General features: G+C 48.7%; 1 protein-coding gene across 4 annotated transcripts; it reads left to right on the forward strand.

Moving 5' to 3' along the window:
* The first annotated feature begins 1469 nt into the window (after positions 1-1469).
* Positions 1470-26763, forward strand: TRIM3 (tripartite motif containing 3). Of its 4 annotated transcripts, XM_054524785.2 has the most exons (13): positions 1493-1647; positions 2184-2348; positions 9663-9830; positions 17064-17295; positions 17513-17664; positions 17884-18064; positions 18331-19063; positions 19185-19288; positions 23941-24108; positions 24319-24487; positions 24759-24829; positions 25932-26072; positions 26198-26763. In XM_054524785.2, the coding sequence occupies exons 3-13, from the start codon at positions 9700-9702 to the stop codon at positions 26348-26350; spliced, it is 2235 nt and encodes a 744-aa protein (XP_054380760.1). In that variant the 5' UTR covers positions 1493-1647; positions 2184-2348; positions 9663-9699; the 3' UTR covers positions 26351-26763. The 4 variants fall into 4 exon arrangements, with proteins under 4 accessions (XP_024110550.1, XP_054380760.1, XP_054380761.1 ...); XM_024254782.3 differs by lacking the exon at positions 2184-2348 and having other exon boundaries at positions 1470-1647; XM_054524786.2 differs by lacking the exon at positions 2184-2348 and having other exon boundaries at positions 1493-1673.
* Positions 26764-27238: the final 475 nt, after the last annotated feature.

Raw genomic sequence — 27238 nt, forward strand, 5'->3', positions numbered from 1 at the left:
AAAGTAGTCCTCTGAGGCTTAAGATAGTGTCATCTAGACTCCAGTTCCCTCATCTTGGGTAGTATAGTAGCCCCAGCCCAAAACTGCAAGCACGATCCCTGTCTAGGTTTCCTTCACAAGCACTGGAGCATCCTGTGCTATGTGCTGAACTCAGGTGGATAAGAGGTTGCGGCGGTTCCCAAAGCTCCTGCTGCACCCAGGTGTTGAGCCTAAATCTGAACCTTGTGGAGAGGTCACAAGAAAGCTCCCTAACAGCACTTTGGTTTAGTCAGGGCTAGGTGTCATCACCTGTATGCCCTTTGGCCAAGGAAACCAGAATTTTTCAGGATTCTCCCCACCTCTGGAAGGCTGGAGGAAGGGGAAGACCCACTCGGCAGATTCCCATAGTGCAGGGATCCTCACAGGTATGACTTTGCCCTTTGTCATGGATACTGCAGCTCCCAGGCAGTCTTCTGGGCTTTGGTCAGCCTGCAATCATCTGACTAGAGCTTGATTTTTGGGGCAAGGAAGGTGGGCCTCATATGAGCTGCCACTTAATGGGCCACTGGGGGTTTTTCAACATGAAAGGTACTGAGTCTCCAAATGCTGGTTGTAGGGCCTAAAAACAGGGCTCAACTCCAGGTTCTGCCACTTTCTAGCTGAGTGGTGAGGGCTAACATCTGGGGAGCCAGATCCCTATTTTTTCCCATTGTAAAATTGGGCTAATAAAAGACCTACCTACTGACTATTAATATATGTAAAGTGGCTAGTTCTGTGTCTGGCACATAATAACCACTCAGTCCCCGTAAACTGTTAACAATTATTTTCCACTTGGGGCTGCTTTTTGCACAAGGCGATGATTCTGAGAATTGTCCAGTGTCTTTGGTGTGAGGAAGGGAGTCGCTGGATGGTCTGAACCAGAATTTCCTCAGGAGGGGGTTCCTGAAGTGCCCAAAGCCTAATCAAATCCCCCACCTTTCTACCCCTTAACTCCTTCTCCCAGAGTTCTGGGTACTGCCCTTCTGCCGCCCAGAGATCGTGCTAAGGTACAGACAGTTTCCACGTCTTCCTGGTCAGCCGATAGACTAGCATATTCCATAGGAGCACTCCAAGGAAGCCGGAAAGGGCGCCTCCAGGAGGCAGGCGGCCCAGACAGGCTCCCAGAGTCCGAAATCCCTGCTGCCCCAGCTGCCTTTTCTTGACGGAGTCTCATCTCAGTCCCTGAGACCGACTACACCGCCCTTCCCGGAGCCGGAGGCAGCTGGCGGAGATCCGGGATCCGAGATCCGGGATCCGAGATCCGGGATCCGGCTTGCCAGCTCCCTAGCAGCACCAAGGAGGGAGCGTCCGCAGGAGGTGGAGGCGTTGGTGGGGGGGGCGTGCGGGTGCGGTACGGGTGGGCAGGCGGGGTGGGCGGGGCCTCCGCGGCGGCGGGCGGGGCGTGGGTGGGTCTTCCCTACTGGAGTCGCCCCCTCCCCCGGCCGGTCCGCAGCCCCGCCCCGGCCCCTCCCTCCGGCCTGTGCGGCTAGTCCGGCGGCGGCGCCGGCGCGGGGACAGGCGGAGGCGCGGGCAGGGTCGGGCGGACGGGCGCTGGCAGCAGTAGCAGCGCCGCGGGCCCTTCAGAGTGGCCGTAGTCCGGGCTTTGCCCTCGCATCCTGTTCCAACGCGGTGAGTGCGACGGGCGGGCCCCAAGGGTGCGTTTGTATTCCTGTCAGCCTGGGTCTGGGTCGGAGCGTCTGTGGGTGGGGGCACAGATGATTTTCAAAAGCTGTGCCTCTCTCTGCCCACGTGAGGCGTGTCCATGTCCGTGAGAGCAGCAGGGGGATTCTTCGGGCTGTGGCTGCTCACGTGAGGTCCCTGTTTTGAGGCGGGGAGGCGCGGGTGGATGGGTGATGGTTCCTTGGAGGAGCGCGGGGTTTGGGAGCTTGTGTGTGTTGGCGGAGGGTGCTGAACGCTGCGGCCGAGGGTGGTGGTGGGTGCTGAGTGGGACTCTGGAATATTGTGGCCCAGCTTGTCTGAAGGGCTCTTTTCTCCCTGGTGCAGACACCTCCACCCCTTGCTCCCCCACCCCCATCCTACCCCACCCCCCGCCCCTTCCATCCTCTGGCACCCACAGGCCCACCAGTCAGGATGGAGGACACCCTTTCCTCCCCATGCACTGCTCTGTGGACAGGAAGCCTCATGTGGAGGCTGTTTTTTTGTAGGAAAGGACCCCTCTGGTTCTCCTGTAGCCTGAGCCCTGTCTGGAGGACCCCAGGCCCCTCCCTGGTTCTGACCTCCTCCCTTCTGGAATTGGCTTCAGATCCTGGGCTGCAAACCTGCAGGGACAGATGGTTGCAGGTTGGAGGGGCAGGCTGCACCCCAGGGAGGTCAGTTCGACTGAGGGCAGGCCCTGGGCTTGTTCTTGGTGTGGGGGTTCTCTGATGTGGACAACAGAAACTCAGGACTGGCCCTAGCAGGAAGATCACATCTGGGAGGTCAGAGCAAGTGCAGAAAACATCACAGGTCTCCCTTGGCCAGTCTGTCTAGCTCACTGGTGCCCATTCATCCCCTAAGCAGGGAATGATTTGCTGCAGAATTGGAATCAGAGCTGCAGGCCTGACAGTAGCCCTGCCTCCTTGGGCTTGTATGCCTCTAGTGACAGAGCACTTGCTACCTTCTGCTGTGGAAAAGCTTCCTTATATTAAGCAGAGGTCTCTCTTCTTGAGACTTTATTCACCTGTCTTGTTACTGCCATTACTTTTGCATCTCTCTCTGATGAAAGGGAACTGCAGAGATTTAAACAGAGCTCTCCTGTAACCAACATATACTGAGTACTTCCTGCGTGCCAGGTACTGCCACAGCCACTTAGGAGACAACGGCATTCTTGCTGAGAGAACTTGAGCAAAGAGTCCATCGTTGGGATAGTATAGCCCAGGTTCAGAAAAGCAGAAAAACCATATGGTTAGAATAGAGAGCGTTCATAGAGTGTCACAGGTGACTTAAAACTCAGCAAACATTTATTTACGGGGGCAGGGGGGCAGGGGGAGTGTGGAGGGGAGGCAACTAAGACTGTCCTCTAACACATTTAGCCTAACAGTGGAAACTAGAAGTCAAATCATCGAGGTAGTACAAGATGGGATTTAATCATGGGCTCATGGTACAATCTGTAGAGGCCCTTGACTTGAGAGGGAACCTTGGGAATCTCAGATTTTGAGAAAACATCCCTCTTCTCCCAATTTACAAATAAGGGAATGGGGTTGGAACTTGCCTAGAGTTTCACCTTGTGTTAGTGGAGTTAGTTACAGCGTTAGGACTAGATCCTAGATCTCCTAACTTTTTAAACCTAGCCACGTTTCAGAGGCAGAATTGAGGATGTAGTCATAGCTTGTATCTGAAAGGTGAAAGAAAAGGCATAATTGAGAAGACTACCAGGGTTCTGGCTTGTGTGGGTGGGTGAGTGGTGGTGCCTTTTATTTATTTATTTATTTAGATTTATTTATTTTTAGCATATTTATTTTTATGCTTTTAGGATGTAAAAGCATCATGTATAACCTCTGCCTTTTTGAGATTCGCAGTCTTGTCCATCTGGTCCATAATTCTTAGTTTCTCATGTTTCTGTTTCTTTACTCACTGTTTCCCCAATGTACGTATCAATGTCCTATTTGTCCCTCAAGACCCAGCTCAAATACCCCTTCCTCTGGAAGGCTTCTTTATTCTGTACCATCCTCAGAGTTAGGTACTTCCTCCAGTTTGCTGCTGTAGCAATTTGAACATGTCAATATCATGGTACTTATCACATTGTAGTTACGTGTTTCCATTTCTGTTTCTCACATTAGTCTAAAAACTTGTGAAAGACAGGGAGTGTGTCTGATTCAGCTTTGTGTCTCCATTTCACAGCTGAAGGACCTGGCCCATAGTGTGCCCAGAGAAGTTTGATTAAATCGTTCATTCACTTTACTCAGTCTGGCAATGTTGGGGGAGATGGCCATGAATTTCATTGCTTTCCTTCCCTGCCAATCTTATTTAAAGGATTCAGTGGCTTTAAGGACTTTGCCTCATCCAAGGCTTCATGTTTCAGAGAAAGCCCAAAGACCGTAACCTGCAGTCATTTGTCATTTTTTTGAGGTCTCAAATGATCAGATAAACCTGGAAGCTAGTGAGTAGACGTGAGTTATTTTAGCAAGCAAATGAGCCTAGCTGACCTCTCGCATCCATTTTCAACAATGCCTTGGTTACCTCCATTCACAACTTTGTAACTCATGTATACTGGGAATCCTGTGAGATTGTAGGAGGAAGTCCTGGGGGAAATTAATGCTGTTTGAGAATTTGGAGAAACTGAAAAGCCTTGAAACACATCCTTTGCAGATGTCCAGGATCTAGTGGAGTCAGCACTGGCTGTCTTCATTTGTTCACAATCAGCTTCTTGCTTGACTCCCTGCATCTGGCTTCCTGTCCTCCAACCCCTGAAAACCACATGCTCTGAGGTTAATGAAAGCCTCTTTGGGGCTTAAATAATGGGACCTCTGCAGCATTTCACTCCCTTGTTCATGAAGTTCTCTTCTCCCTTGGCATTCATGACATCTCTGTTTCCTGATTCTCTTGCTTCTCTGGTTGTGCCTTCTCAATCTTCTTTGCAGACTCTGCTTCCTGGGCCTATCTCTTAAATATTGAGGTTCCTTGGGGCTTGGTGATAGGCCCTTCTTTCTCACTTTACCCTCTCAGGGTAATGTCATCCACTTCCATGGCTTCAGGAATCATCTCTGCACCAACATCCACATTCATGTCTCCAGGCCAGACCTCTCTCTTAGGCTTCAGTGTATCTTTCCAACTGCCAACTGGACCTCTCCACTTGAATTACATCCCATAGGCACCTCAGATTCATCACATTAAACAATGAACTCTAGCTGGGTGCTGTGGCTCATGCCTGCAATCCCCACACTTTGGCAGGCCAAGGCAGGAGGATTAGTTGAGCCCAGGAGTTTGAGGCTACAGTGAGCTATGATCATAACACCACATTCCAGCCTGGACAACAGAGTAAGACCGTGTCTCTTAAAAAACAAAAACAAAAATGAAAAAACCTTAAAAGATAAACCCCAAACTTATCACCCTCTCATCCAAACTGCTCTTCTTTGAGAGTTTCCAAAGAATCATCTGTTAATTCCTTCTTCTCCCCTAACTCTTCATATGTAAATACCCAGCCACCAAGTTCTGTTGATATCCCCAGCAAAATTCATTTATCTTGGCCCATCTTTGCTATTCTCCTAATCAAGGCAGTTTCTTAATTTTCCATCCTTGCCCTTTAAACTATTTTCCACACAGCAGCCAAAAATGTACTTTTGTCACTCTATACTTAATAGCCCTCACCACTACCAAAGTTTTCCTTTGCTTTTTGGGTAAATCCTTCATCCCCTAGCAGGTAAGTGTAAAGTCTAAACTTCTTAATAAGCCCAACAAAGCATTGCATGATATATCTTTTGCCTACCTCTCCATCTTGTTTCTTAGCCCTCCCATCACAGTGTCTGATTCAGCCTCCTGATGCAAAAGGCACCATACTCTCTGTAACATCCTCAGCTTGAACGTTACTTTCTTTAGGAGTTACTAAAGTTACTTTCTTTAGGAGAAAGGTTGGCCTCCAACCTCTGGACCCACCCCTGCTCCAGAGCTAGGTTAGGTAACCTTTGTACTCCTGGAGCAATTGGTGCTTCCTCATCATGGTCTTCACCACTTTGCATTGCAGTAATCTATTTATTAGATTGTGGAATCCATGAAGACTGAGCTGTGACTATTTGTCTTTGTGTCCCCAGGCCTAGCAGCAATGTCAAGTGAATGCTGAATGAGGGAATGAGGTGCCTTGAGAACTAAGCCATAAAGGATGGTGGGAATAACCAATGCAGGGATAGCAGAAGGCAGTCTGAGGAAGGAGAGTAAAGTCCAGCTCTGAGACCAAGGCCTTATAAGTGTCTGCTGTGATAAACAGTCCACTTGAACCACCACTTATAGGATCTTGGGGGCAAATCTCTAGAGCACAGTGGGATGGAAGAGCTAGGACCCCACGGGAGGAAGAGAATCTCAGATTCAGGCAGGGGTATGGCCTCAGTGGCTGCATGCCCAGTAGGTCTGGGAGGGGAACTGAAGCAGGAAGGGGAGGAGTGGAGGAGGAGCTATTGGTCCTTGGACATAGCCCAATCCCCGCCCCTGTGTGACAGTCTGGGAGAGCCCCTAGGCTTGGAGAGAGGTGGAGCCTGGCATCCAGCTACCCCAGCAGGACCCAGCAGACCACTCCCACTCTTCCTCCCAGCCTTTCTCTTCACCAGACAGAAGCTTCAGCTTGCCTCCCGCCTTCCTGGTCCTTCCGCCAACCTTCAGTCTGTCCTCCCTCCTGCTATGTTTTCCTGGTATTAGGTCTTTAGACTTCAGAACCCATTACAACTGTGGAGAGAACATCAGGATGCCAGTGTCTACATCAGCAGAGGATACTTTCAGGCATGCCCTTCACACTCTACCCAGGCTCACCCTTACACAAACATAAGGCACAGCAACTCAGCCCTTCTATCCCTCCCCAAATCTAGACTTCCTCCTGCATTCATTCATTCATTCATTCATTCACAGTCTTTAGAAAAAGGCTCATAATGCATCTAACAGCACAGACAATGGTGACCTGGTCCTATTCACTGCCTGTTTTGGAGTAATTCAGCTATTGTTCTGCCACCCTTCATGACCAAATCCCTGCCATGTATTGTCTACATCTGCTGTGTTAACTTCATCTCCCATTTACTCTTCAGTCACTCTGACGTGGCTTCTGCCCCTGCCACCCCACCACAGCCAAATCTAGTGGACACTCTTCAGTCCGTTTCTTACTTCACCCCTTCTTTTTCTTGCACTGTTCTGTTGATTTCTTTGGTTTCACATTCTCTTGGTTTTCCTACCATTTCTCTGGGTTCTCTTTCTCAGTCACCTTTGCTGGCTCCCCTCCCTTGTGCCAGGCCCTTTTCTTATCACTGTCTGCCCTCTGTCCCTAGGTGGTCTCATGTCTTCTCATTGCTGTAAGTGCCATTTGTGTGCCAGTGATCCCAAATCAGTAACCAGTCCAGACTTTTCTCTTGAGCTCCTGTATTCTGTTTCTTACTTGACAGCTCTACCTGGACATCAGAGAGACACATTGTACTTAGCATACATAGAACAGAATGCCCCAAATCAGCTCCACCTCAGCTCTCACTGTCTCTATTCATGGCCCATCACTTGCTAAAGTGAGAAAGCTAAGTCATAATTGACATCCCTCTCACACCCAGTTCATCTTGATGTCCTTTTGATTTCTCTTTTATTTATTTTATTTTTATAGAGATGGGATCTCATTATGTTGCCCAGACTGATCTCGAACTCCTGAGCTCAAGTGAACCTCCTTCCTCAGCCTCTCAAAGTGCTGGGATTACAGATGTGAGCCACCTTGCCTGGCCAATGAATATTTCTCAAATCAGTCCAGCTTTTTGCTTGTAGCTCAAATGATACCCTATATTTTCTTACCCAAAGAACTTTGGTAGCTTCCTAACTGGTTTCTCTGATTCCACTCTTGCTTCTCTTTGTCTTCAATTCTGCCAGAGTATAGCTTTCTAATTTATTTTCACTTATTTATAAACCACATCATCCCCCCCTCCAACTTAGGATAAAATCACTTTTTTTTTGAGACAGAATCTCACTTTGTCTCGTGCCAGGCTAGAGTGTAGTGGCACGATTATGGCTCACTGCAGCCTTGACCTCCTGGGCTCAAGCAATCCTCCCACCTCAGCCTCCCAAGTAGCCTGGACTACAGGTGTGTGCCACCATGCCTAGATGATTTTTAAATTTTTTGTAGATATCGTTCTCATTATGTTGCCCAGGCTGATCTCCAGTTCCTGGGCTCAAATGATCTTCCTGCCTTGGCCTCTGAAAGTGCTAGTATTACAGGCATGAGCCACTGCACCCAGCCAAAATCACATTCTTAATGGCTGTTATAAGGTCCTTCATGATCTCATCTCTACCTGTCTTCCCAAACTCACCTCTTGCTTTTATTGACTTGGCTCCAACCACACAGTCCTTTCAGGTTCTCCATGAGCCTTCTGCCTAAGAACGTTTATCATGCTGTTTCTTCAGCCTAGAATGATTTCCCTTCCTGACTCCCTGTTGTTTCTCACCCTCACGCATACCATTTTTCTCCCATCCACCCAGAATTCTGCTTAAAAGTTACCTCCTTGGAGAGCCTTCCCTGATGACTCAATCAAAAGTGTTCTTTCTCACAGCATCCGTTTTTTCTTTATATCACTTCCCTGCCACTATTATTTACTTTTAAAATATCTGCCACCACCTCCCCACCACAGGGACAGTGATCATGTCCATTTTATCATTCCATTCCTAACACCTGTGCAAAGTAGGCAGTAAATATTTATTGAATTCCTGAAATCGATTCAGTAAATATAGGTCAATCTTTATGTCGGGCTCTGTGCTAAGTGCTAAGAATGAAAACATAAAATATAAATAAATAAATAAAATGCCTATCCTCAAGAACACTGCATGGAGTGGAGAAAGCAGAGAAGTAACAAGAAAATTACAGCATAGCTTATAAGAGTTAGGATGGAGTAAATACAGGGTGCTGAGGGACACAGAGGTAGAGCACCCAAGCCAGACTCTGGGTAGTCATGGAAGGTCTTCTAAAGGAGGTGACATTTATTTGGGGACCTGAAAGATGAGTAGGTGTCACATCAGCCAGGAAAAGGATCTCAGGACAGAGAGAATGAATGCATAATCTCCCAGAAGCAAAAGAGAACAAGGAATTTTCCAGGAACTGGAAAAAAAAAAAAAAAAAAGCCCAGCAGGAATGATTGATCATAGACTCATGAGACATGAGGTTGTAGAAAAGGTATGGGGCAAAGTTAAGCCTCACTGGCCAATATAAGGACTTTGGGCAATGGAGAACAGTTGAAGGAATTTAAACAGAGAGTAGTGACAAGATCAAATCTGTGTTTTAGAAACTTCATTCTGGCTTCAAGGAAGATAGATGAAAAGGTGTCAGTGAGGAGACAAGAACACCAGTTAAGAGGCTATTGCTGTATTCCAGGAGAGAACTGATGGTTGCCTGAATTGGGGATAGTAACTGTGGGATTGGAGAGAAGGGTTTAAGATATTCAGGAAGCAATCCCGACCTTGATACTAACTGGGTGTGAAAAAGAGTGCAGTTTCAGGCAGTTGTGCCAAGAGGTGGGTCAGGGCATAAATGGAAGAGCTGCAGGTAGTTAGAGGAGAGACACTCCATTCAGGTCTCTTGGAGGAGGATTTGTGGGAGGCAGAGGAGACGAAGGGTAGGTATGTCAGTGAAAATGGACATCTCTGTACCATGCACTCAATATGCACTATGTCACACTCTCAAATTATTATTCCTGTAATTACAAATTAAGAGACTGAGGCTCAGAGAAGTTATATGGATTGTCCAAGCTCACATAGCTGGTGAGAGACTGAGCCAGGTTTGAAACCCAATCTAATCCTACGTCTGTGCTCTTAAACAGAACACCAGGCTCAGAGGTCACATCACCATGATCCTTCCAGTCACTGCCCTGTCTTGCCCCTAGCAGGGAAGGGGTGGGGGCAAGTTCTCTGCAGGGGATTTGAGTGGCAGGGATTGGGTGGGGAGAAGAAGTGCTGGACTCCCTGGTGCTGACCATCTCTCCCTACAGAGGCTGGTGTGAGTGGCAGGAGCCATCTGTGGGCGCCATGGCAAAGAGGGAGGACAGCCCTGGCCCAGAGGTCCAGCCGATGGACAAGCAGTTCCTGGTATGCAGCATCTGCCTGGATCGGTACCAGTGCCCCAAGGTTCTTCCTTGCCTGCACACCTTCTGTGAGAGGTGAGGGGATGTGTGTACTGGGGAGGGATGAGGACCCTGTGGGCTCCCCTGAGGGAGCATGTGTAAACCTGTAGTAGGTGAAGCAACATGCTTACCTGGGAGGAGAGCAGGTGAACCCCAACCTGCAGGAAATGAGGTTTTGGGGGCAAGAACCTGTGAGAGAACCATAAGAACCATAACACTGGGCCATGGTTCCTGTCAAGAATAGGGCCTTCTCTGTCCTTTCCCAAACCTCAAGACAGCTTTTGACACCACCTGAGAAATCAAACAGTGCTCAGACTCAACCAGCTTTGGCATCAGCAATTTACGACTAGTTGGAGGATATTTGAAGCTAGGTCTGTCCTTCCCTGCTTGTCCTCATTGTTGTCCTTAGGTACTGAGTGAAAGGCAACCTGTCCCAGCCTCTAGGCTTCTATGGATCACTTATTCATTTAACAAATATTCATTTATTGAGCAACTACTATGTGCCAGACCCTGTCCTAGGCATTGGGTATGCAGTGATGAGCAAAAACAGATATGATCCTTCCTCTTTTTTTTTTTTTTTTTTTTTTTTTTTGAGATGGAGTCTTGCTCTGTCACCCAAGGTGGAGTGCAGTGGCACGATCTCGGCTCACTGCAACCTCTGCCTCCCAGGTTCAAGCAATTCTCCTGCCTCAGCCTCCTGAGTAGCTGGGACTACAGGCGCATACCGCCACGCCCAGCTAACTTTTTGTATTTTATTAGAGATGGGGTTTCACCGTGTTGCCCAGGCTGTTCTTGAACTCCCGAACTCAGGCAATCTGCCCACCTCGGCCTCCCAAAGTGCTGGGATTACAGGCGTGAGCCACTGTGCTTACTCTTTTTAAAAACTGATACACAATAGTTTACATATTTATGGGGAACATGTGATACATTGTTACAAGCATAGAATGGGTAACAATCAAGTAGGGTATTTAAGGTACCCATCACTTACAATGCTTACTCTTAAAGAGCTAACAGTATAGTGAAAGAGAAAGATAGTCATCAAATAATCATATAGCCAGATTATAGATAAATATAACTTTTAGTAAGTGCTGCAAATAAAGTGCTGAGCTATGAGAGATTGGTATATGGAATCTGTTATAGTTTGGAGAATCAGGGAAGGTTTCCCTGAGGAGCAATTCAGAGGATGAATAGGAGTTAACTAGGTAAAGCGAGTTGGAAGAGTGTTCTGCACAGAAGGAAGACCATTGGAAAAGCCCATGTGACATGAGAAAATATGTCAGGTAAGAGGCCTGGAGGAAGCCTGGTGGGGCTACAGCAGAGTGAGTGTGACTCAGAGTATCATGAGATGAAGCTGGAGAGGTAGGTGGAGGCCAGACCACCTAGGGCTTTGTAGACCTGTTAGGGAATTTCACCTTTACCCTGAGAGCCACATGAAGCCTTTGCAGGGTTTTATATGTGATCACATCTGTATTTTGACAGTATTCTCTTGGGCCCTCATCTCTCATTGTTCTGTCTTGGGTGGCCTGGTCCCTGGGTCTTCTCACCATTGCCTCTATCCACACTTTTCCTCTGCCTTCTGCCCCAACTGAAACCTGGCTCTGCACCAGAGATACTGCTTCCCTGGAAGCCCTGCTCTTTGAGATTCCAGCTCCATTGCCCACTCTCCTTTATCAACTGGAAATGGCCTCAGTTTTCTTGTCCATTCAAGTTCTGTCAACCTGGGGACAACCACCCTCTTGTGCCTGTTGGTTCTTAACTGTTTCTTCAGGGTTGTCCCCCATTCCACCTCAGTAACACTCCCTCCCAACCATGCCCTGAATCTTATCATCCAGAATCTTATCTGTAGTCATAAACACCAACATTCCACTCCTGGCTCCCATTACCCCACTCCCATTACACCACTTTTGATACAATATAGATGTCTAGCCCCTTTGACTGCTCCCTCTTTTCCCAGTCACCAACTGTGTCCTGGCCTCTCTTTCTTTCTTGCCCATCCTGGACCCTGTGGCTGACCGGCTGGCTCCCCTGCAGTTCCTTCACATCTTTATCCTTTGCAGAACCCATGCAATAGAAGCTCAATGTTGGATCAGAGCCGAAATTGGATGTCTGCACTTTCTCCTGTGCCCAGATCACTGAGCACTCCTGGAGAAAATCTGGCTGAGAAATTGTAATAACAATAGCTACCATGTATTGATTGCTTACTGTTTGCCAGGGACTGGCTAAGTGATTTATACATACTGATTTCCTTAATCCCTGCAACAGATACTTTATTAACTTCATTTTATTTTTTTATTTTAATTTTTTAATGTAATTTTTCATTTTAATTTTTTTGTTTGTTTGTTTTTTGTTTTTGTTTTTTTTTGAAACAGAGTCTCTCTCTGTCACCCAGGCTGGAGTGCAGTGGCACCATCTTGGCTCACTGCAATCTCTGCCTCCCGGGTTCAAGTGATTCTCCTGCCTCAGCCTCCCAAGTAGCTGGGATCATAGGCGCACGCCACCACACCTGGTTAATTTTTGTATTTTTAGTAGAGATGGGGTTTCACCATGTTGGCCAGGCTGGTCTCGAACTCCTGACCTTGTGATCTGCCCGCCTCAGCCTCCCAAAGTTCTGAGATTACAAGCGTGAGTCACCATGCCCAGCTTGTTTCAATTTTTTAAATTTTATTTTTTTTTAGAGATGAGTGTCTTGCTATATTGCCCAAGCTGGACTTGAACTCCTGGGCTCAAGTGATCCTCCTGCCTCAGCCTCCTGAGTAGCTGGGATTACAGGTGCAGGCTACCACACCCAGGTATCCCCATATTAGAGAGGAGGAAACTAAGGTTCAAAGTCAGTAAGTAATTAAGAAATATCTCTGGCCAGGTGCAGTTGCTCATGCCTGTAATCCCAGCACTTTGGGAGGCCAAGGTGGGAGGATCACTTGAGCCTAGGAGTTCCAGAGTAGCCTGGGAAACAACATAGTGAGATGCAGTCTCTAAAAAAGAATTTAAAAATTAGCTGGGTGTGGTGGCATGCGCCTGTAGTCCTAGCTACTCGGGAGGCTGAGTTGGGAGGATCATTTGAGCCTGAGAGGTTGAGGCTGCAGTGAGCCATGATCACATCACTGCACTCTAGCCTGGGTGACACAGAGAGGCTCTATCTTAAATTAAATAAACAAATTAAAAAAAAATATATTTCCAAGGCTACACAGTAAGTAAATAGCTGAGATCTGAATCCAGTTTTCATTCTAGAGCCTTCACTGTCAACTAGTATTCATTCATGTATCCCTTGGTCCCTGCTCTCAGAGTATGTTCTAGTGGGCAGTGACTGACAGTAAGAAATCAAGAAAACAAGAGAGCTGCAGCTTGTATTAATGTTTTGCAGGATATAAACAGAGAGAAGTAGGGGTGTTTGGGGCAAGAACTATTCTATATAGTCATCAAGGAAGGCTTCCCTGAGGAGGTGACATTTGACCTGAGTTCTGAGGATAAGCAGGAGACAGATTGTTCCAGGCAATAGAAAAATCTGTGCAAAGGCCTTGAGGAAGAAGTAGACGGGACATGTTCAGATACCAGAAAAGAAACCAGTGTGGCCAAGTGAGGAGGAAAGTGGGATGAGGTGAAATTGGAGAGAATAAGGGCAGTTTAAGGGGGAGCTTGTAGGTTTTCAGAAAGTGTTTGGATTTTATTCTAAGTGCAATGGGAAACCATTGGAGTGTTTAAAAATATATATATACAGGGAAATAATGTAATGTAAAAAGTTCACCCTAGCTGTTATGGAGAGAATGGATTATAAAGGAGCAAGAGTGGAAACGGAGACCAGTTAGGAAGCTATTGTGAGCCAGGTACACTTGACAAATAGGAAGGGGATATTGCTGAATTAGAAGGTGTTTTGCATGGGGAAACACTAGATTCAGTGAGCTTGGAAGAAAGCTGCTGAAGAATAGAGTAGAATGGTTGAAATGCAGTGATAGTTGATGAGAAATGGGTGTTAGTAGGAGCATGGGAAGTAGGGGAAAAGATCACTGGGGGTGAGAAGGTCAAGGAATTAAGAAATCACAATGGGGAATGGATGTTAGTGCCACTGAGAATGTTGGCAGAGTGGTGGTGGGGGTAATGGAAGAAGAGAGTGAGCCAAGAGAAAGATGTCCACAAATGGAGGTGGGGGCAACCAATAGGTTAGCGGAGACAATAAGGAGGAGTGATATAGATAGAAGGCATGAGCTTCAAAGGAGCTAGAGTTGAATAGTTCAGAAATGTTCCAGTTGGGAAGAGGGAGGGCTCAAGCCCACCTTCTGGCCCTAAGGAGTATGGAGTATGAGACAGAAACCACTCTACTTGAGAGGACTGCAAGGAAAAGTAAGTCACAATTAAATAAGTTACACTGGGCATGGTGGCTGATGCCTTTAATCCCAGCACTTTGGGAGGCCGAGACGGGCAGATCACCTGAGGTCAGGAGTTTGAGATCAGCCTGGCCAACATGACAAAACCCCATCTCTACTAAAAATACAAAAATTAGCCAGGCGTGATGGCGTGAGCCTATAATCCCAGCTACTCAGGAGGCTGAGGCAAGAGAATCGCTTGAACCCGGGAGGTGGAGGTTGCAGTGAGCCAAGATTGTGCTACTGCACTCCGACCTGGGTGACAGAGCAGGACTCCGTCTCAAAAAAAAAAAAAAAAAAAAAAACCACCAAAAAAACAAAAACAAAAAAAAACACAATTAAATAAGTTAATACTTGCGAAGCACTTAGAGTCATGCCTGGCACATAGTGTTTGTCAGATTTTAATTAAGATCCTAAGTTATAGGAAACATTAAGAGATGAGATTGAGGATATGGGAGAGTTTGCACAATGCAGATCTTCACTCCACAAATTTGAGGTCCCCAAATACAGCTGCCTTCAGTTCTGATGTCTGTTTCTAGTAAGTGTCCTCTGCTCTCCCATCAGTGACTAATCTGAGCCATCATCAGGCCCCTGAATCCTCCATCCTTCTCTGTCCTATGTCCTCAGTGCCTCTCTATATCCTCCTTTCCTTTCCTCCTTCCCTCCATTCAGAGACTGACATCCAGTCCTCCTCTTCAGGCCAATCCGAGGCACTCCCCAATCCTCAAGATCTTTTCCTCTCAGTTTTGTAGTCTCTTCTCCCTCTCCTTCTCTCCTGACTCCTCCATTCATAAACATGCTCAAAACTCCCATGCCAAACAGATAAAAACTCTTTCTAGCACCATCCAACCCCTCAACCTCCTTCTCATTCGAACTTTCAAGCTCCCCTTCACTCAACTTCCAGCAGTCAAGCTTTCCTTCTCCTGCCACTCCCTCCCTGTTTTCCCTACAGACAGAGTACCCTCATATTTGCCAAATTCAGTGGACATTTTCCTGTCCTTACCTTACCCAACTCCTCAGCTGCTTTTAACGCTGATGACTACTCATTCCCTCCTGGAAATGTACCACTCACTTTTCTGCCCTAACACTGCTGCTCTTCCTGCCTCTCGGCCTGGTCTTCTTTGTTGTCCTCATTCAGTTTTTGCTAAGTGCTCTGTCCCTCTCTCTTATCACTGTCTATGCTTTCTTGGCTGATCTCATCCTCTCCCAGTGCTACCGAAGCCATCTAAATGTTGATGGCATGCCCATCTCTTGTCTATAACCTTCATTCTCCTGTCTACTGGTGACCTCAACCTGGATGTTTATTGTTACAGTAAATTCAACCAGGACAAGGCTGAACTTTCCTATAGCTACTCCTCTTTCTATGTTTCTCATCTTAGTGAATGTCACCACTATCCACTCAGTTATCAAAGCTAGGAAGTTGGAAGTCAATGAAGACTCGTCATCTCTCTTGCTCCCCATATCTAATCAGACAACACCTCCCACCTTCCCTCCTTCTTAAACACTTCTCAAATTTATTTCCACCTCATAGTCTACATTACTATTGCCTAAATCCAGGTCTTCTTCACTTCCTACCTAGATTATTGTAAGAGTATGCTGGCTTAGCACATACTTTGCATTTGAAGACAGGCTTCAGCACCTACTGCTGTTGTTACCTTGGGCCACTTGCCCTTTCTTCTGCTAACAGAAACATAATCAGAAAGCATGGCACCTGGCACATATGCACTTAATAAATGGTAACTAGCTGATGATGCCACTGCCCTCACCCCCCCACCCCATCTGCTGTCTCATTCCCTTTAAATTCACTCCCCACACAGAGGGGGTGAAGAGGAGCTTGGAAAAATGTAAACCTGGCTATACCACTCTCTTGCAGCTTCCTATTGCTGGCAGGATAACTTCTAAGCTCCTTGACTTCTGTCACCATTCCTTGCCTTGGACTTTGTCTCTAGCCAGCCACATCAAACTGCTTACAGTTGCTTATTCATACTATGCTGCTTCTTACTGCCTTCTGTATCTGGACTACCCTTCCCCCCTGCCTGCACTATTCTTTGGTCAAGCTAACAATTATTTATCCTTGAAGATTTAGTTTACATCAACTTCTCTGAAGACTTTCCTGGACACCCTCTCTACCTGCTTGAGCCAGATGCATTTCCTTATCACCGTATCTATCATTCCTTATATTAATAATAAGTAATACAAGTAGCCTACCATATATAGTGCTATTATGAATCAGGCATTTTACATTTAATCCTCTTCAAATATAAGTAAGTACTTTACATGTAATCCTCTAACACTCTATGAAGTCTGTACTTCTCCATCTTACAAAGGAAGAGTCCTTGGCTTGTCAAAGTTATGTAACTTGTCAGGGGTCACATAGTATAACAGGTGACTGACGGGGTGTTGGGCCTGGGCAGCCTAGCTCCAGGACCCATTCCCTTAATCATCATGCTATTTACTTCTGTACTATTCCTATGACTTTTTTCTCTGTAGATGGGAAGTATTTTAAGGGTAGGCACTGTGCTTTATCTTTTTGTCCCCAGAGCTTGGCATAAATTTGGAAAGAGTAGACAGTAAATGTTAATGAGTTAAAGAAGTTGGGCAGGGGGTGCCTAGTTGCACATTCCTATGAGAAGCATTTGTAAACACCTGTAAAAGGTGAGCCTGTGTGCACACTGTGAGGAATGTGGATAGTCTGCTCTTCTGAGAGGGGTCAGGGATGTGTTCCTACTCAGTTGTAAGAGGCAAGGCCATTATACCTGCTGGCAGATGAGATGTGTCAAGCAGAGAGGTTTTAAAATGAAGTGTAATGGCACACCTGTGAAGGAAGGGGTTGGCACCCATGGGAAGTATAAGGAAGGGTGCACTTATGCCACCCCACCCACTCCGTTCTTTGACTCTCCTTCCTGGACAGATGTCTCCAAAACTATATCCCTGCCCAGAGCCTGACGCTATCCTGTCCAGTATGCCGGCAGACGTCCATCCTCCCAGAGCAGGGCGTCTCGGCACTGCAGAACAACTTCTTCATCAGCAGCCTCATGGAGGCAATGCAGCAGGCACCTGATGGGGCCCATGACCCGGAGGACCCCCACCCCCTCAGTGCAGTGGCTGGCCGCCCTCTCTCCTGCCCCAACCATGAAGGCAAGGTGGGCCCAAGCGAGGCCCAGTGAGGCCGGGACTTGGGGTGGGAGGAGGAGGAGAGGCGTTGGGGGGTGCCAAGTAGCTGGGTGAAAGGGTACTGCTCTGGATGAATGGTCCAGGTAGGGGGTGCACTTAGAAGGTGAGGGGCAGGGAGGGCAGGTGGGGAGGGGACAAAGAAGTGTGATGTCTAGCCATTACCCAACTGGAGTCCTTGTACCGCAGACGATGGAGTTTTACTGTGAGGCCTGTGAGACGGCCATGTGTGGTGAGTGCCGCGCCGGGGAGCATCGTGAGCATGGCACAGTGCTGCTGAGGGATGTGGTGGAGCAGCACAAGGCGGCCCTGCAGCGCCAGCTTGAGGCTGTGCGTGGCCGGTAGGCACTGGGCAGGGTCCTGGGCTGGTGGGGCCACAGGGATGGTGTCTTAGCTGGGGCGGGGAGGGGAATAAAGGGTCTGGGAAGGGCAGAGATAGAAGTCTCAGGGAGGTCTCAGGAAGGAGATCTCCATGAGGGCAGCAGTAGGTTCCCCAGGGAGAAGGGAAAGTTCGGCAAAGCCACCCTCAGCAACTCTGGAATAAGATATTCCCCCTCTAGATTGCCACAGCTGTCCGCAGCAATTGCCTTAGTCGGGGGCATCAGCCAGCAGCTGCAGGAGCGCAAGGCAGAGGCCCTGGCCCAGATCAGTGCAGCCTTCGAGGACCTGGAGCAAGCACTGCAGCAGCGCAAGCAGGCTCTGGTCAGCGACCTGGAGACCATTTGTGGGGCCAAACAGAAGGTGTGTCTTGTGTTCACCCTTTCCTACCATTGTCCATTGTGATGGTTTTATTGCCTCCAGTGTTCCTCTGTCTTCCACACCAGCTCCCCATTCCCCAGCCTAGATATTCTGCCTCCTGACATGCCCTTGGTAGGTACTGTGGGCATCTGTGTCCTCTGTCCACAGGCACCCTCTTGTATTTTATGCCACAGTGCTACAACTTCAGTAATCACAGAGACTCCCCCTGTGCCAGTCTGCTCACCCACTCCTCCCCTACCCCTCATCAGGTGTTGCAAACCCAGCTGGACACACTGCGCCAGGGTCAGGAACACATCGGCAGTAGCTGCAGCTTTGCAGAGCAGGCACTGCGCCTGGGCTCGGCCCCGGAGGTGTTGCTGGTGCGCAAGCACATGCGAGAGCGGCTGGCGGCACTGGCGGCACAGGCCTTCCCGGAGCGGCCACACGAGAATGCACAGCTGGAACTGGTCCTTGAGGTGGACGGTCTGCGGCGATCAGTGCTCAATCTGGGCGCACTGCTCACCACGAGCGCCACTGCACACGAGACGGTGGCCACGGGAGAGGGCCTGCGCCAGGCGCTAGTGGGCCAGCCTGCCTCGCTCACTGTCACTACCAAAGACAAGGACGGGCGGTTGGTGCGCACAGGCAGCGCTGAGCTGCGTGCAGAGATCACCGGCTCGGACGGCACGCGCCTTCCGGTGCCAGTGGTGGACCACAAGAATGGCACATATGAGCTAGTGTACACAGCGCGCACGGAAGGCGAGCTGCTCCTCTCAGTGCTGCTCTACGGACAGCCAGTGCGCGGCAGCCCCTTCCGCGTGCGTGCCCTGCGTCCTGGGGACCTGCCACCTTCCCCCGACGATGTGAAGCGCCGTGTCAAGTCCCCTGGCGGCCCCGGCAGCCATGTGCGCCAGAAGGCAGTGCGTAGGCCCAGCTCCATGTACAGCACAGGCGGCAAACGAAAGGACAACCCAATTGAGGATGAGCTCGTCTTCCGTGTTGGTACAGACAGCCGAGGGCAGAGCCAAATGGGCCAGGCTCAGGTAGTGGGTGGGGAGGGAAGGGAGGTTCAAAATGACCTCTGAATGAATTATTTTGTTTTCCCTCCCATCCCTTCCCACAGGCAGTCGTGGAAGGGAGAAAGGTGAATTCACCAATTTACAAGGTGTGTCCGCAGCCAGCAGCGGCCGCATCGTGGTAGCAGACAGCAACAACCAGTGTATTCAGGTAAGCCCCTTTACCGCTCTCCTCCACCACCAAAATAAGAGTTTTCAAGCTACAGCCTCCTGAAAAGATAGAATGTACAGGTCACCTCCTGGAAGATGGAACCCTACAGATAGTACCGTTCCTTAGGAGCAGTGAATCAAAGGCTTACCCCTTACGCACCCACCGGCCACCCCATTCCCATAGGCCACAACTGTAACCAGCACCTTCAGTCAGAAACCAGAGTTTACTATGCTTGTAGCCTCTATTTTGTAGGCCATGGCTTAGGGCAGGTCAGCTCCTGGACTGCAAAGATCTGGCTCATTCCTCCTTTCCTTCTGCCTCTCCTTGAGGCTCTTACTTTCTCCCTTTTTCTCCTGGTGGCCAGGACGCAGGCCTGCCCTCCCTGTCTTCCAACATGCATGCCTGGCTCCTGAATGTATGTAGTCTGTCTGGAGTCTCTGCAGTTATCAGGTTGGCTAGACAGTTGCATGGGGGTATCTTGGCCAAAGGGGGTATCTTTCAGTGGCTAGAAGTTGTAGCATAACCTCACAGGTGGTCCTCCCACTGCCTCTCCCATAACCTCATACACCTGATTATGGCATCAACCGCACTGAATGAACATGGTTTCTGCTGCACTGTGAGCTCCTTTTCAAAACCAGGAAATGTGCCTTTTTCTCTCTCTGTTTCTTGTAGTAAAAGCTCAGAGCCTAGTACAGTGGCACCAGGGTAGTTGACACAGCAGAGCAGTTAAAAGCTCAGGCTCTGAAACCAGACACCTGAGCTTGAATCCTAGCTCTGTCACATACTAACAAGTCACATGACCTCTTTGAGCTTCAGTTAACTCATGTGTAAAATTAGGAAAAGTATATCTGATAGGGTTGCAGGGAGTGTTAAATGATGCACTGTACTTGACATCTAGTGAAACTTCTGATGTTAGCTGTTGTTAAAAATATCATCATCCAGGTGGAGGCTGTAAACAAAGGCAAGCAGGTGGGAAAGTGCTGGAGGAGGTGGTTCAGGGAACTGGAAGGAGCCCAGCGGGCCTGGAGGTAGATTACTATTAGAAGCCAGGGGTAGCTGAGGTCAGATTGTAATTGGTTTTGGAGATGGAGTGTGGAATTTTGATTTTATCCTGTAGGGGATTGTTTCTAACTACCATGCACTTTACTTCTTTGAAACATTTTACTGGGTAGCAAAATTTTTCGCTGAAGATCCTTACTTCTAAACACCTATACGTTTAAACTTCCTGACCCTGCTTGAGTACTCATGTCATTGATCCAGTTCTGCTAAGGTCCCTTCCCTCAGTGACAGCTACTCCCTGACCCCTGCTTTTCACCTAACAGTCTAAAAGTGCAAGGGACTCTTCTGTGGCCATATTCCCAGTTCTGTCCAGTTGTCCTTTACTCCTACCCTATTTCTAAGAGCAGAGGAATGGAGAGGCCCTGTGCAGCACAGGAAGGCATTTGGGCCCAGCCTGGATAGTGAGGAGGGGATTGCGGGGGAGTAATGAGGTGGTGCTCAGTTCCCTACTCAGTTACACCTTCCAGCTCCTTTCCAACTCCCTAGGCTGGGAATGCTTCCTGGCATAAAAGTTGAGATTTGGGACCCCTTCTCTGTTGTGCACACACACAGCTATGCTCACTGCTCACATGCACAGAAAAACAAGTGCCACTTTGTCTGTCCTGGTGAGGGGGCTGAACTTCCTCATTGTTTTTTTTTTTTGAGATAGGGTCTCTGTTGCCCAGGCTGGAGTGCAGTGCTATAATCACAGCTCACTGCAACCTTGACCTCCTGTGCCCAAGCGATCCTCCTACCTCAGCCTCCCGAGTAGCTGGGACTACAGGCGCATGCCACTATACCTGGCTAATTTATTTTATTTTATTTTTATTTTTAGTAAAGACGGGGTTTCACTATATTGTTTGGGCTGGTCTGGAACTCCTAGGCTCGAAGCTATCCTCCTGCCTTGGCCTCTGAAAGTGCTGGGATTACAGGCATGAGCCACTGCACCTGGCCTCCCCATTGTTTCAGAGTGGGGAATTGAGAGGGAACACCTGGTATAGCTCCACTCTCTTCCAAACACCTGCTACTTCTATAGCAGTCCTCTTGCTTCTGCTTCCACCTGCCCTGTATGTCGCCACTGCTAGGAGCCTGGCTGAGATTTCTAAGTTGAATTTTTGCTTCTCTTACTCTGGAGTCCTTAGGGCTGGCATGGGCTGGGCTCCCTGATGAGGTCTGACCCCCCTCCTCCTCTCAGTACATGGGGATTGGGGTCCTCACGACATGACCATTTTCTCTTTTGGACGCTTCTATGGTGGAGGATGAGGCAGACCTCCTCATTGAGTGGAACCAGCATCACTTGACAGAAGACAAAAAACATTTTGTGATTCTGAATTAATAATTTGATTTATATATATTATGTCCTTGTGTAATTGTCTAAGCTTGCAGTTTTATCAGCTCTTCTGTGAAAACTCCCTCATTCCCTTAGGCAGAATGTTAAATCACATTCTTCTCAGTTCCCTCAGCCTTTTGCTGTAGTACTTTTCATACTTTACTGGAATCACTGGTTTGTTTTTGTTTTTGTCTGGTTTTGTTTTGTTTTATTTTGGTTTAAGTCTTTCTCCCCCACTAGACTGTGAGATCCCTGAAGTCAGGGATCTACTTTCACATACCATGGTATAGGAGAGAGATGTTAAGGACCAAACTAATACACCAGCAGATTCTAGAGATATTAAGGAAGCAAGAATGGCAGATTTTGCTGAATCGTCAAATGTCAAGAATGGCAGGACTTTGTGGACTGGGTAGATGGTGTTGCCATTCAGGAGCAGGCCCAGGTTTAAGTTGATGAATTCACTTTTGCAGATGTTTGAGATAGCTATGCAGCATTCAAGTGGAGATGTCCAGTTCAGGTCTGAGATTGAGCTGGGGAGTTCATTCATTTGTTGAATGCCTACTATGTGCCAAATGCCATATCAGTGCTGCAAATGCAGCAGCAAACAAAACATATGCAGTCCCTATGCCATGCGAGGCTTACATCCTTAGAAGGGGACACCGATATTTAACAGTTATTTAGCTGCAAAGTGATAATTGTTATGAAGAGAGCTGTAAAGCATATATCCTGGTGACCTAAGTTTATATGTGCGTATTGATTTGGTAGGGCAGAGGGTGGCACTTGGTCATTAAAGTCTTCTCTGAAAAAGTGACCTGGAAATTCTAAGAATGGAAAGATGAGTAAGAGTTGGCCAGGTGTCAGGGGTGGGATAGGCTAGGACTGGAAGAACAAGACATCCCAAAGCCTCATCAGTATTGAGCCAGAACCTGAGCTGCTCAAACTGGAGGGGCATTACCTCACTGCTAAACTGTACCTTTTAGTGCCCCCTCATTTCTACTATTTAGCTTGTGGAGCTCGTGGTATCTCCCTTCTCATACTGATGAGTGCTGTCCTGCCACAGGGGACCACTGCAGAACCCAAGAGCTGTGCTGGTGAGCCAGAGAAGAGCTTAGTAGAAGGTCCACATTAGAAGAAAGTGATGCCTGTTGGTGGGACCAGTTTAAACAGCCCTGCAGGACTAAGAGATGGAATTGGGGTGGGGCAGGGGCGGGGAGACCAGTCCATTAAGGAAGGCACAGATTTGAATCCAAGAGCAAGGCCAATCCCCAGAACTTGAGTTCTCCAAGGCTGCTCCTGGCTCTTGTTCATCTTGTGTCCCCAGAGCCTATAACACAGCAGAGTGTATGAGACTTATGTAGTGAGTAATGTTTTGACTATGAAGGAAAAGCCAGAAAGCTTAGCTAAAGTGGGAAGGAGGATTAAAGGAGTTGCTTTTGGGATGAGGAGACCTGAGCATATTGGGCAGCTAAATTGGAGGAGGTTGGAGAAGGGAGAGGTTGAAAGGTTCACTCTGTCTAGGGAGGAAGGTTTCCTTGTCAGTCCCATAGCCTGAATGGACTAATTCTTGTATACTTTCTCCTCTCTCACCTACCCCATTCCAGTCTGCTACTCAGTCTCATGAGCCTACCTCCTACATATGTCTTGAGTCCATCTGCTTCCCTCCAGCCAATTTCCTTGGTCTAAGCCATCATCATTTCTCAACTGGAATACTGCAACAGCCTCTGACTGGGCAGCCAGCTTCTAGTCTTGACTCCTCCCTACAGCCAGAATGTTCTTTCTTAAAAGCAAAATTGATCTTGTCACTGCTATGCCTAGAAATGTTAAGAGACTCCTCATTACACCCAGGATAAAACATAATTCCTTCTTTTGTTCACCTGGGTGCTCCCTGCAGTCCAGCCACACTGGACAAGTCCTCAAGTGGTGCCCATACTGGACTTTGTGCCTTTTACATCTGTTCACTCTGCTTGAATGCCTTTCCTCTTCCTTTCCTGGCCGAATTTGGTTTATGTGGCATCCTCATTAGGCTATTTGTTCAGACATCTTCTTCTCTTGGAGCCTTTTCTCACCATTCCCCTTCATCCCTTCATGTTCTCACAATCCCATTCACATCTCTGTTGCATTGCCCCAGACCTGCTGCCGTGTTTGATTTTGTCAGTAAGTGCTTGTTGAATGACCGAATAAATGGTGGTGGGGGGGTCTCCTCCCTCAGGATCCTACTCCCTTCTGTCTGTGCCCACAGTGTCTCCCCTCCTACCTGCTCCCTCCCCTTGCTCCTCTGCTCCAGGTTTTCTCCAATGAGGGCCAGTTCAAGTTCCGTTTTGGGGTCCGAGGACGCTCACCTGGGCAGCTGCAGCGCCCCACAGGTGTGGCAGTGGACACCAATGGAGACATAATTGTGGCAGACTATGACAACCGTTGGGTCAGCATCTTCTCCCCTGAGGGCAAGTTCAAGGTGAGAGGCCTGCTGTCACTTTACTTACCCTGGTGTCCAGGTGAACTGACCAGTCTAGTGCCTCTTGGTGGTCAGGGTCTGGACTGATCCAATCCTACCTCCTCCTACTCCCTGTTCTTTCCCCAGCCCAAGGTTCTGCTTTGGTGCTGGGTTAGGACTACTTTCCCCACTGTCAGAATAAAGCCTCTTATGGATATTCTCTTCCTCCAGACCAAGATTGGAGCTGGCCGCCTCATGGGCCCCAAGGGAGTGGCCGTAGACCGGAATGGACATATCATTGTGGTCGACAACAAGTCTTGCTGCGTCTTTACCTTCCAGCCCAATGGCAAACTGGTTGGCCGTTTTGGGGGCCGTGGGGCCACTGACCGCCACTTTGCAGGTATGGGGGGACAGCTCCAAGATCTATGCTGATACCCCTGTTCCAGAGAACTCCCCTAGATACCCCAGCTGTAAAGGCCCTCTCCTCCTATATCTTGGCTCTGGAGATCCCGCCTCCCTATACTTTAGCCCTATCATCTCAGAAATAATTTGTCTCAGTCCTAGAGACCCCACCCCTCTCCTAACACCCTAGCTTTTATCTTCCCAGATACTCTTCCCCATCCCACTCAGCATCCCAGCTTACTGCCCTGAAGACCACTTTGTATTTTCAGGGCCCCATTTTGTGGCTGTGAACAACAAGAATGAGATTGTAGTAACGGACTTCCATAACCATTCAGTGAAGGTCAGTGTCCTCCCTCCCTCCGTGACCACTGTCCCAACATCCTTAACTCTTCCACAAGACTCCTCTCTATTTTACCTCCTCCTTCTCCCCCTTGAGATCATTCGCTCAAACGATACACATTTACACATTTATGGCATGGCTGCTTTGTCCCAGGCAGTATGCTAGAAGCTGGAGATACAGTGATGCACAAAGCAAATGTATTCTATGTCTTCTTGATTATTGTCTAGTAGGGAAGAGAAAAAGGTAACCAAAAAATTACAATATGATGTACTAGCTGTGATAGGAAGGTGCAGGGAACTGTGGGAAGGGCTACAGAAGTGTATGATTCAGGAAAGACTATGTGAGGAGGACCTCAAGCACAAGTGGGAATTAAATGGAAGGCAGAGGAGGACGAGAGTGTTTGAGACAAAAGACACAGGGAGAGCCAAGAATGGGAGGTGGGAACCTTAATAGTGTGTTCGAGAAATCACAAGTAGTTCAGACTCGGCTTGAGGAGGGGATCGTGAAAGCTGAGAGTGAGGCTTGTGTGCCCCCTTAAGGGGCTTGCTCTCCTCCCAAGAGCTATGGGGAGTCACAGGATTGCAGGCAGGGGAGTGATGCAGTCCTGTGTGTCTTAGATCACTCAGGCTGAGGCAAGACTGAGACAGGAATATCAATCTTTTGCAGTGATCCAGATGAGAAATGATGTGAGCCTGGACCATGAGAAAGACGAGACAGTGTATGCATAGGGTATAGATTTGAGAGAGGGATTTGAGATGGAATCAAGGGTTGTGTTAATTCATTGGCTTATCAAGCAGAGAAGAAATTGGAGTCAAGAGTGACTCTCGGCCAGCTGGGTGGCACCAGTCATTGAGATAGAGAACTAAGAGAACTGATTTCCCAAAGAAAATGAGCTGTTAGATTTGATATTCCCAATGGACATCAGCAAGAGATGTCTAGTAGGCAGTAGGGCACATGGATGTGAAGCCTATGAAGCAGATTTGGGCTGTAGCTGTAGATCTGGGTGGGGGTCCTCAGCCCTGGGGCTTCACCCTGTCCTCCTCCAAAGCCCTACCCTCTGCCTGAGGCCAGGTCCCCAGTCCCTAGCCCCTTCCCCCGCCAGGTGTACAGTGCCGATGGAGAGTTCCTCTTCAAGTTTGGCTCCCATGGCGAGGGCAATGGGCAGTTCAATGCCCCCACAGGAGTAGCTGTGGACTCCAATGGAAACATCATTGTGGCTGACTGGGGCAACAGCCGCATCCAGGTGAGTAAGGCCTGGGAATGACATGAGGGGGAGGTTTCCTGCTATGTCCCATATGCCCGTTCCCCCAAAACAGACTCTCATCTGCCTGATCTTGCCTCTCCCTTCTTTCTCTACTCCTTCCCCAGGTATTCGACAGCTCTGGCTCCTTCCTGTCCTATATCAACACATCTGCAGAACCACTGTATGGTCCACAGGGCCTGGCACTGACCTCGGATGGCCACGTGGTGGTGGCTGATGCTGGCAACCACTGCTTTAAAGCCTATCGCTACCTCCAGTAGCTGCACAGAGGCCCTGCCTGGCTTGTGGAGGGACAGACATTGGGGTGACTGGACAAGAGGGTCTGGCTGGGAGGTGGGCCAGACCTGGCAGCACTGAATGTGGGCTGTGGGCATGGGTGTGCCCGGTGCCCTCCCTCTCCTACACCCACCCCCACGGTTGCACTTTATTTATTCGGTTCTTGCTTTGGTGACTGGGTGAGCCTGGACTGTGGTCCCAAGGATGTGTGCAGAGCTTCACCCTACCCTTCTTACACACCTCCCCACCCCTGTCAGTCTGCTCCCCATCCCCCAGCCTGGGGCCAGAACAGCCTACTCCAGGACAGAAGTCCCTCTAGTTGTCTCCCTACCACCCTATACACACTGACAGAGACAGCAATACCCCACCCCCCATATTAAATAAATGTCTTCACCAAGATGTTTTTGCTGGGTTCTTGTGGGGTGGGGCTGCAGTGAGGAGATGGGATGGTGGGACTAGCTCTGGACTAAAAGGTGGGCAGGCAGGCAGGCAAGGGACCCAGCTTCCCAAGCAGGTCCTGATGTTTTGAAACTTCGTAGAGAAGAGCAAGAAAGGGTGAACCCATGGGACCCTGAGCCACCTGCCGTATCCCCATCCCCAGGCCCTACAGAAGTAGGCAAGTCCTTTGCCTATCTGCCCTGGGGCTGGGAAGGATTGTGGGGTTGGGGGGGTGAGGGAATGACCTCTGCCCGGCACACAGCCAGTAGGTACAGAGAGAACAGTTTCAGGGTATGAAAGCAATCTTTGAAGTTCAAGCCTGGGCAAGGGAATTGAGGCTAGCCCAGGTGGTAGCTACGTGTGGGAGACTCCATGGCTAATTTTAAAAGTCATCCCTGAATCCCTGGAGCCCTGACGTATCCCCTTTCTCACAT

This window comes from Pongo abelii, chromosome 9, assembly GCF_028885655.2.
Source record: "Pongo abelii isolate AG06213 chromosome 9, NHGRI_mPonAbe1-v2.0_pri, whole genome shotgun sequence".
Lineage (NCBI taxonomy): Eukaryota > Metazoa > Chordata > Mammalia > Primates > Hominidae > Pongo > Pongo abelii.

Bases quoted from the DNA above. Each gene is read 5' to 3' on its own strand.
- TRIM3 (XM_024254782.3), top strand. From the start codon at position 9,700: ATGGCAAAGAGGGAGGACAGCCCTGGCCCAGAGGTCCAGCCGATGGAC. The intron at 9,831-17,063 runs GTGAGGGGATGT...CTTCCTGGACAG, and splicing joins CTGCACACCTTCTGTGAGAG to ATGTCTCCAAAACTATATCC. The intron at 17,296-17,512 runs GTGGGCCCAAGC...CTTGTACCGCAG, and splicing joins GCCCCAACCATGAAGGCAAG to ACGATGGAGTTTTACTGTGA.